The following is an 11183-nucleotide window of genomic DNA, read 5'->3' as shown; positions in this document are numbered from 1 at the left end:
TTATAACTAGCTGAACTATATTTATATCCAGCCATTTTGTGTTGAACCTTATCAACTAGAAGTATTTCCTCTCACTGATATCACCTGACATTTTGTCACACTTTTGCTCCTACATCTACAATTATAATATGCTATCAAATTTCTAAATGAATGTTCCGGAAAATGGCTCAAAAATATGATTTTTCTTTCTGGTAATATTTTCAACAGATACCTTATGTGATGATGCATTAGGCCAAACCAAACAGAGCCAAAAATCCAGAACAATCATCTTCCGTATTATAATTTGGTTAATTAAATTATTGGGTAAAATTAGCACGAGCTAGCCAATTTTGGGGCTGGTAATTGAAAAATAATCAGTGTTTGCAAAGTCATTGAAAAATAACCACTATTTTGCTGAAACACAGAAAGTTTCAGCATAATATGCTGGGTTATGGGGCACATGCATATAAAATTTCAGCATTTTATGTTGGAACTCCGGCACATGGAAAGTTCCAGTATAATATGCTGGATTATGGAGCTCATATAAAAAATTCGAACTCCAGCATATTATGTTGGAATTTTTTCGGATTTTTAAGGTTGCTTTTGTTCAGATTTTATCTTTACATAAAAAAAATGACTAAATTTCGATTACTTTTGAAACTGTGACTATTTTTTAATTATCAGTTGTACTATTTCTGATTTCGTCCCATTAGCTGGGGAACCGGATGATCCATTCAAGACCTGGCTACTGTCTTTTGCACGTGAGCGATACACCATCATCTTTACTTGCTCTATATTTAAATAATCGAAGATGTTGAAGATTCTATGTTATTTGTCTCCAACAATCTTTGCCTTTTAAAAACCGTGGCTTGTTCCACTTACCCTGAATTGTTGAATCTCCAAAAAAAGGGAAAAGAACATCTGGATATCTTGTAAAAACGTTTCATGTAGATAGTCCACCAACAGGGGTGGTGGCGCAGTTGGCTAGCGCGTAGGTCTCATAGCTTCTGAGTAATCCTGAGGTCGAGAGTTCGAGCCTCTCTCACCCCATTGCCTTTTTCTTTTTGCTTAAAAAGGCTTCACCTTTTCCTTTTGCTATCTCTTCCATTTTTCCCCTAGTATACCTTAATTCTTTTTATTCTAATAAATGGCTATCTTCTTAGTTACCACGAGGCTTTTGCCTTCGATGATGAGGTTGAGATCTGAAAATCACGATATTCAGATCCAATTCTTGCCCATATGTGGGATTCTTCGTCATACATCGTTGCACTTGTAACTAATTCCAAGTAGTTTACTGTTGATAATTCTCACAATATAGTAGTAGGTGGTACTGGAAAGGAAAAGTGGAACAATATAAAAACAAGCTGATAGAGTACCGCCACATGGGGTTGGAGTTGGGGAGAAGTTTGAAGGTAATATGCAGAAATTGGGAAGTAGTGAATGCAAAAGACGAATTGCAATTCAACCTCAAATCAGTTTTGATGGAGAAGCAAATGGTTAAATCTAGAATGAATATTGGAACATCATTATTTGTCCCTCTTGTTCTTTCCCAGCATTTCGCTGGGTGTTGAAATTGTACATTATACATAATCAACCCTCAAAATTGCCTATGACTACAACTATGCTACATAGAATCATTGAGGAACCAAAGCTAATATCGTCGGTGCATGTATGTAGAGCAAACAGCAGAAGTATCTTAAACCCAAAGCACAAGAATATTTTGGAAGAGTATTAAAAGTGAAAACAACTCAGTAGTTGCTTCAGCTACGAGCTATCTCACACTGTTGGGAGTTTTACCCTTGTTTAGATTGGCAAGTTCTTCTATGAGCTTTCTCTCTTCACTGCTCAACCGTTTTGGAATCTCTACTTGCACTCTCACCAATTGATCACCCCTCATATTCGGTTTGCTGAGGTATGGCACCCCTTTTTTGGCCATCACCAATGTCGTCCCTGGCTGAGTACCTGATGGAATTTTTAGATCAACCATCCCATCTACTGTAGGAACCTTCATAGTTGTACCCAGAATCGCATCGATGTAAGAAACTTTGCAATTGTAAAGAATATTGGTGTCGTCCCGTTTTAGTACAGGATCTGGGAGAACTTCAATCATGACAAAAAGATCTCCAGGGGGTCCACCTCTCCTTCCTGCATTACCTTCTGAACGAACCCTTAAACGGCTACCTGAATCTACACCAGGTGGAACTTTCAAACTAATGCGCTTTGACTTCCTCACTCGGCCATCACCATTGCAGGTGCTGCAAGGAGTAGAGATTTCTCCAGTCCCTCCACAAGCAGAGCATGTTGTCACCTGCTGGAAAACACCCAGTGGGGTTCTTGCTGACGAAACAACCTGCCCTTGTCCACCACAAGTATTACATGTCGATGGTTTAGTCCCAGGTTTTGCACCTGATCCATCACAGGTGCCACAAGTTTCAAGCCTGCTTATTTCGATCTCCTTCTCAACACCAAATACAGCGTCTTTGAAATTCAACACCAGATTATAGCCCTGGTCTTCACCTTCGGTGGCCCGGTTCCGTGAACCTCTGCCTCCCATACCCATGCCACCCATACCACCAAAGCCGTCGAACAAAGACTCGAACAAATCAAAGGCATTGCTAAAATCCTATGAATAAGGAACAATACGTCAAGATTACATGGGCAATATAACACTATTGCTAAATTTTCTCAAGAAGTAAGAAATTCTCACCCCCATGCCACCCATGCCAGCTCCTTTAAGGCCAGCCTCCCCGTATTTGTCATATATGGAACGTTTCTCGTCATCGGACAAAACCTATCGCAAAATAATATATGCCATAAGAAGTGATTGCAATATTCTTCCATCATGGTCATCACTTTTCAGTTACCTATTAAAAGCACATAAGGCACCAAGAGAAAGAAAACTACCTCATAAGCATTGCTGATCTCCTTAAATTTCTGTTCAGCTCCAGCTTCTCTACAACACGATGAACATGAATGCACATAAGGATCTTACTTACTGTAGAGATAAATACTACATTAACAATGACTGTGCACCTTCATATGAATATATACTTACACATGTCAATAGGAAACTAAAGCTTGTAAGTTACAACTAATAACACTTAATAGCAATCTTGAACATCTCACTTATATGTTTTTTTCAGAAGATACATTTCACTAGTAGCTGGTGTGACCTTTCCAGTAAAATGCTCCATAGCAATGTCATTTCTTTGGTCAGTTACAGTGATCAATGACCAAATACTTCAATTGTTATTGCAGTCCCGCCTTTCTTTTTACTAATCGAAAAAATAACCCTTAGATTTCATGGTTGGAATCATATGAATATGTTCTGCTAATTTCCGTGTATTTCAAACATATTGCAATATATACAACAACAACAACCACGCCTCAGTCCCAAACAAGTTGGGGTCAGCGATATGAATCTTCATTCCTTTCATTAAAGCTCAACTCATATCATCATCATCACCAAACTAAAATAAAGTGCAAGTAAAAAAAGATAATATATATAAAAATAATAATAATGATAATAATAACATCAACAGTAATAATAGAAGTTCTCTACCATGTCTAAAACCTATTCCCAACTAGTAGGTATCACCTATATAGATTTTCCTCTTCCATTGTGCTTTATCTATAACTAAGTCTGTATTGATTCCAAGGATTTGTAGGTCGACCTACAAATCCTTGGAATCACCGCAGACTTAGCTAGGTCAAAAGACCTACAAATCCTTGGGAATCAATGCAGACTTAGCTAAAGATAGTACACAACGGAAGAGGAAAATCCATATAGGTAAATTGGTAAAAAGCATGCTAGTAAAAAACAATTAGTGGCTTTTCATGTATAGTGACAAACAATAGTGTAAGGACACAATAATGTGGCTTTTCAAAAAAAGATGAGACAAATACAATGGCAATACCTCGCAGCAGCAAATTGCAGCATTTTCAGTATTTACCCTCTCAAAGATAAAAACACAACCTGGATTTTCTCTCTAGACAAGATCTGCTATTTAACGGTAAATTTCACATGTCCACTCCAAAATAACCAACCTAAGAAAATCTGAATGAAGTCCATCTTCCCCCATACTATACCTTAATCTCTGAACCTTCACTTTCTACTATTATTTTCCGCACCAAAGAAAGAAAAAAACAAAGTTGTAAAGAGGTCAATCATCTGATCTTGAGCAGGTAAACGTGATCCTTCGACAAGATACAGAAGAAAAATTTAAAGCTAGAGAAAAAGCTAAGTATGTACTACTCCATATCATCTTTCAACAACAAGACCACAGTAGAAGGCATCACATCTCAGATTTACAGGAACTATAAGCAAAATCTATGAAAGAATTCAATCAACTGATCTTGAATAGGTAAACATGACTCTTCAACAATATACAGAAGTAAAGTGAAAGCTAGAGAAAAGGCCAAATATGTACTACTTATACCATCTTTCAACAAAAAGACCACAGTAAAAGGCATCACATCAGAATTCCAGGAACTATACTCACTTGTTCACATCAGGATGATAACTCCTTGCAAGCTTTCGATATGCTAAAACAAGAAAAAAATGGAGAATTAGGAACATAACATGACAGCCAACAATGTACATTTTTCAACTACTTGGTTCTAAGAGCAACCTATAAATAGTTCTAAATTACAGTCACAATTCAAAGATACAAGTGATTAGCAGAAAATAGTTTGAGCATGTAAATGAAGGTGGTACTCACCACTTTTTATTTCTGACTTGCTAGCATTTTTAGATACACCAAGGACATTATAGTAATCCTGTGAAAGATGTAACAACATTGAACCAGCTTTACTATGCATATTTATTTACTAAGTCGCACACACACATAAATGTAACTCATATTCTGATCACAAAATCAAAATCTAAGAATGGGTTTTGCATAGCATCTTACTTTTTCAGCTCTAACAACTAATCGGGTCCCCCTTCGTTGATACCGATTCTTGCTTGACACTGAACTGAAAAGTGCTTGCAGGGAATCTTGACAAAAAAGGGTTGAACTTGGGGATGCCAATGCCCTTATCTTGCTTGAGAAACTGCATAGACGATAACAAGGTCAATAAGCGTGGACACATGCCAGGTAGATACGGGAGTCATCTCTTGAGGTAGAAAACATGCCAATTATCCATTAACTTCTTAAGAGGAAAAGGTACAATTTAGGAAAAGAATTTGAACTTGCGCCTAACAATAGGTAAGAAATCAATGTTCAATTATCTCTCTTATGTCATAAAGGCCGAAATAGCAAGTACGCGCTTATGTGCGTAAAAAGACAAGTCAAGTTCTAACGAGCATGGCTGATCAAATTACAGAGGGGCATCCTCCAAATGAGAACACATGAACGACATACTTCCCCTTACTTTTTGGATCAGCCATGGGATTGGGCTGGATCCATGTTTCATTTGTCTTTCATGCATAATTCATTAGGTAAGTGGGGGAACAATCACCTTCAAATTCACAGCCTACCTGAAATTTCGAGACATACTTAGAAAAATCACTAGTTCCCGATGTCTCTATTCAGAAGAGGACAACAAAGATTCTCTCTTGTCAAATTAAATTGCACCACCACTTACGTGAACTTTTAGCAAATAAAGTTTGGATGAATGACTTGACAACATGGCACATTCAGAGTTTGAAGATGTCAAAAATAATATATTAGGGAATAAGCTGTAATGTTAACCAGGCATTATAAAAAGATCAGCGCAAGAATGACTTGACAACCTATGAGAGTTTTAAAATGTTGAAAGGAGAATATTCGACAAAAGGGTGTGGGGTTTAACAGGTAGATACACAAAAAAATAACAAATATCAGTTGTCACAGCTAAAGTAGAAACATTTCCAGAAAATCCATAAAATTTCGAAAGAAAGCACAGTTCTTATACAACAAATAAGTGATTCGCATTCAAGAATGCCCAAGCATGACGCACCAAAATGGAGATGCTGTTAATTTATTGATAACATAAGATTTTGGCAGAAACTGAGGCTGAACTCCCCACTGGGCGACCCATGTGCTTCCACAAGGTATGATTGCCATCCAATATACTGCAAGTACATCAAGCATACATCCAATAAGTTTCATTGAGGAACACATTGCAAGTTAAAGTACAGCACTTAAAGCATTCTGAATTTCTTGATATAGAATAAAAAGGACAGATTTAATCTGCTAATCCACAAGAAGATGGGCAAAGCCGCAAAGGGGGAAAGATCCACCTTAATTTACAATAAGTGGAAGTGATTGAGATTCTATAGCTACGCACAGTCACACTAGCACAGTCGATTTGCTTACACAGTTTAACGAATAACGTAAATACAGATAGTAATCACCTAAGCAAAGAACAATTTGATATAGAAGAGCAGCCCTCCCCCACCCCATCTCACCCCCACCCACTAAAGTAAAACACTACTCTGCACCAATTCATGGTTATTTGTGGGAAAATAGAAATTAGATGTCATTTATCATACCCCATGGTTTGGATATAAACACTTTCCACATTGGTATATTTATTTATTAAGTAACAAATACAAGACGCCTAAAGAACAGGTATTAACACAGAATTAAATGGAAAAAAAAACACAAAATTAAACGCATAATCTAGTAAGCAAATAGGATAAAATTCAGTATGTTAGAGCAGAGCGTAGTAAACAGAACAGCAATTGTCAACCATACAAAAAGAAAGCGAATACGCATAGTGTGTTCCTTTATCTACGGCTTTACTCAATACAATTAGAGTACAATAACCTACAAAAGACTGAACTAGGTAGCGGACCTGTGACTGAGCTATTTGGCCGGAGCTCTGTGATAAATACGTGCAGCGAGTGGCCGCTGCGGCAACGAAGACGGCGGCGATAGTGTGGTGGTTGAGACTCGAGAGCAGTAATTGAGAAGTTATGCTTCTGGAAAGAGCGGAAGATGAGGCTCCGAAGAGAGGAGAGAGGAAAAGGGGTTTCGAGAATACCAACCTATCTGCAGTTATACCACTAGGCTTCAATAGTGGTTCGCTGTAAAAGGGCACATGTTAAACTTCTGTGTCTGCCTTACCAATTTAATAAATATCTGGCCCATTTTCGTAAATTATTATCTGAGATGAATTAGAAACGTGATTACTGGAGTAATATTTTACATAATAATTTTTTACATGTCACAGCTTATATATGATTCTAATTCTAAATCGAATTTAATATTATTTATTTTGCTATATATTTTTATATATAAGCAATATTAAATTATTTATGTATTTACAAATTTTAGTTTTATGATTTTCATCGGAAGATTATATGTGAAATTAGCGCAGCTAAACGCAATAATTGACTACCTTACTAATAATTGAAGAAATCTCATTAGGCCAGTTTTCTCTCCTTTTGCCTAGTTGAACTCAAAGTAATGGTGCGACCTGTATTGCATTAACTTGTATCATTCGGATTAAGAGTCCGTTTGGTCAAGCTGCCAAAAATTGCTTAGTTTGAAAAGTACTTTTTGTAATATATAAATTGTGTTTGGCCGATCTTTCTAAAAGTACTTTTAAGTGTCAAATTACCAAAATAGATAGTACCAAAGTCTTATAATTATTTTAAAGAGAAAAATAAACTTTAATATTTATCGTAAGAGACTTTTATTATTTTTGTTTTATTTAGTTAAAAAATAAAATATAAAGTAAACATACATATTAAAAATTTAAATCAATAAAACATATATAGTTATACCAAATCATATAGTATTATCTAGTATAATTACTTATTGTTTACATAATGATTTGAATAATCAAAATACATCATTCAGTATGAATTAGAAATATATTCCACCAATTACTATATATTGGTAATCCACCATGAAATAATAAGCAAGTCGCTCACACATGATAACATTTCTCAATAATTTTATCTCTAATTCTATCGCACAACGCCTCCATATTAGTAGAAGACTTGCCTTGCATTTCTAAAGGAATACCAGAAGACCCATCTCCTTCCTTAATCTCTGCAGTAATATCTTTATCAGCATAATAGTTGAATTCCTTATCGGTAGAAGAATATCGTCGGGTGAAATTTTGTATAGCTATGGTAGCTGTAACAAGATGATTCTAAGTGTCAAACTTGAAAGATGGCATTGAGAATAAAATAGAAATAATTTTAAATATATAAAAATTTATTGTTTTCGTAAAAAATTTAATTAAGTATGTTTAAATTCAAATTCAAAAAGAGTAACTAATTATTAACAACAAATAATGCATAATTTAAATTCAAAAAAATTAATTATTACCTAACCTAACTAACTTTGTCCTAAATTGCCAAGTGGCTTATTGTGAGGTTGCCACTTCGCTTAGTGTGGAGGCTTTTTCTTCTTTTTTTAATAATATATAAATTATGCGATGCAATTATAAATTTATTACCTATTTGTAGGTAATTTTCACAAATTAGATTTGATAACTGTTTTAAAAATTCGGGAATTAATAGCCTATAAGAGAAGAAATTATAAATGATTACTTGTAAGAAGATAATTGATAATCCAAAGAAGGACGTAAATAAAATTTACTTTAGTGTAGAAAAAGAAGAAGAAGAAGATTTGGAAAGTTACAAGACATTATTCAAAGAAAAAAGAAAAAACAAGAAAAGTCAATAGAGAATTTGGAAAGTTACAATATGATTCATGTATATGATATACTTAAATTTAAAAGAATGGTAAAAACTAAAAACAAAAATGAAAAAAAAAATCCTTAATCAATAAGGGATAATTGGAAAATATAAATTTATAGTGAGGATAGTTTTTGTAACAACCCGACCTATCGTTTTGAGTATTTGCATTTCGCTCGCCAGTTCTCGGACATGACTAGCCCCGTATGATGTATTACGACCTATGTAAATCGTCGGTTTTGGTTTTCAGGTTAATCGGAATAGATATGGAAGGATATTCTCAGCTTGAAGCTTTAAATTTGATAGGTTTGACTCAGTCTTGACTTTTTAGTATTCGATCTCGGATTTGGATTTTTATGATTTGGTTAACTCCGTCGGGTGATTTTGAACTTAGGAGCGTGTTCGGAATGTATTTTGGAGGCCCGTGGTAGATTTAGGCTTGAATTGGCGAAATTAGAATTTTGGCATTTTCCGGTTGGTAATGAAAATTTTGATATCGGGGTCGGAATGGAATTCCAACCATTGGAGTAGGTCCGTTGTGTCATTTGTGACGTGTGTGCAAAATTTCAGGTCATTCGGATGAGGTTTGATAGAGTTTTTGATCGTTTGCAGAATTAGGAAGTTTTGGAATCCTTAGGCTTGAATCTGAGGGTGATTTGGTGTTTCGGCGTTGTTTTGAGTGTTCCGAAGATTGGTATTAGTTTGAATGGTGATTAGTGACTTGTTTGTATGTTTGGATAAGGTCCCGGGGGCCTCGGATGATTTCGGATAGTTTTCGGAAAGGTTGAACTTGAGAAATTGCAGATGATGTTGTTGCTTCTGTCATATCCGCACCTGCGAATTGGGGACCGCAGGTGCGAGCTCCGTAGGAGCGGAGGAGAGACGCAGGTGCGTGGAGGACCGCAGGTGCGGCTTGGTAACCGCATCTGTGATGCCGCAGAAGCGGTGAGGCGACCGCAGATGCTAGGCCTGGTGAGATAAGTGAAATTCGTAGAAGCGGAAGCGCAGGTGAGCTTATAGGATCGTAGGTGCGAGAGTGCTGGGCAGAGAGTATAAAAAGGCCCCTTCGCGATTTTCAGTCATTTGTTCATCATTTTTTGTGCGATTTTGGAGCTCCAAGCTGTGATTTCAAGAGGGAATCAAGCGTTGATAGAGAGGTTAGCTATTTGGGCTTTATATCTTGTGTTTATGGTGATTATTTCATTGTTTAATCATGAAAATTAGTGGGAAAAATTAGAGAAAGAGTTGGGAAATTAGGGCTTGAAATTGGAGAGTTAAATTGGGGATTTGAGGGGCCATTTGAGTTCCGATTTTGATGATCTTGGTATGTGTAGACTCGTGAGAGTGTGAGGATCCTACTTTTGTGATTTTTATCGGAATCCGAGACGTGGGCCCGGGGGTTGGGTTTGGTCAATTTCGGAATTTTGGGTTTAATTTGATTATTTTCGCTTGGGCTTTGTTCCTCTAGCGCGTATTAATGGTATGGATCTGGTTTTGGTAAGACTTGGAGCATTTAGAGGCAGATTCGAGAGGCAAGGGTATCGCGGGCTAGAATTTGGACCAGATTGAGGTAAGTAATGATTGTAAATGTTGTTCTGAGGGTATGAAACCCCGGATTTCACATCGTTGTGCTATATTGAGGTGACGCACACGCTAGATGACGAGCGTAGGATCGTGCACCGTTGGGGATTGTGACTTGGTCCATCCCGTACGACTATTAAGTCACGTATTTAATTGGAAACTGTTTGTTATTATTATATTTTGGAAAGTATTACTACATTTGGGGCTGAATACCATGTTTGGGCCTTGAGCTGACTGTCTTGGACCCTTAGGGGCTTTTTACTATTATTCCTCACTGTTTTGACTTCATACTTGTACTTAGTCATGTTGTATTCTACTGTTTTTCATAACTCAGCCGTATTTACTCTGTTTTAATATTTTAAATGATATTTTGGGCTGAGCATCATGTTATACTGTTGCCCGAGGGGCTTGAGAGATTTCTGACTGAGTAAGGCCGAGGGCCTGTGTTGTGAGGATGTTATGGGATCGGGCTGCGCGCCGCAACGTGTTACACTGACTTGTGATATATGAGAGGCCGAGGGCCTGATTTGTTATGCCACGAGATGGCTTGTGATAGCCCTTGGGCCGTAGGAGCCCCTCCGGAGTCTGTACACCCCCAATGAGCGCGGGTACCCAGTGTGATATGTGATATTGCCCGAGGGGCTCTATCACAACTACACCTACAACTACACCGTTAGTTCCCCGGCAACGGCGCCAAAATTTGATCACGCCCAACTATGCCTTATAAAAAGGAATAAGCGGTCGTTGCAAATATAATCCGGTTTACAAGTCCGGAGTCGAATCCCACAGAGAACTAAGGCTTAGCTATAGTTGTTCAATATCGCTAAGAAACACAGGTCCAAACAATATTCTAATTATAAAGATTATAATATTTATTTTTATCTAATTAACTAACAAATCTAGAAAGCCGTAAAACTATCAATTAACAAGGATAAGGATTGGAGTCAAGATTAAGGAGGTCTAGAGTTATGATTTCCCCAAT

The 11183-nt window shown here is 36.9% G+C and overlaps 1 protein-coding gene across 1 annotated transcript; it reads right to left on the bottom strand.

Moving 5' to 3' along the window:
- Nucleotides 1-1455: 1455 nt before the first annotated feature.
- LOC109238295 (chaperone protein dnaJ A6, chloroplastic-like) lies at nucleotides 1456-6971 on the bottom strand. Its single transcript, XM_019404727.1, has 8 exons — nucleotides 6763-6971; nucleotides 5923-6037; nucleotides 4893-5034; nucleotides 4701-4758; nucleotides 4482-4524; nucleotides 2884-2932; nucleotides 2687-2770; nucleotides 1456-2602 (listed from the first exon to the last, which is right to left on the bottom strand). Exons 2-8 carry the CDS (start codon nucleotides 6027-6029, stop codon nucleotides 1751-1753), a joined length of 1335 nt encoding a protein of 444 aa, XP_019260272.1. The 5' UTR covers nucleotides 6030-6037; nucleotides 6763-6971; the 3' UTR covers nucleotides 1456-1750.
- Between the last annotated feature and the right edge of the window lie 4212 nt (nucleotides 6972-11183).

Source organism: Nicotiana attenuata, unplaced genomic scaffold (assembly GCF_001879085.1).
Source record: "Nicotiana attenuata strain UT unplaced genomic scaffold, NIATTr2, whole genome shotgun sequence".
NCBI lineage: Eukaryota > Viridiplantae > Streptophyta > Magnoliopsida > Solanales > Solanaceae > Nicotiana > Nicotiana attenuata.
The sequence above is the reverse complement of the archived record's forward strand: the minus strand, read 5'-3'. Positions and strand labels throughout refer to the sequence as shown.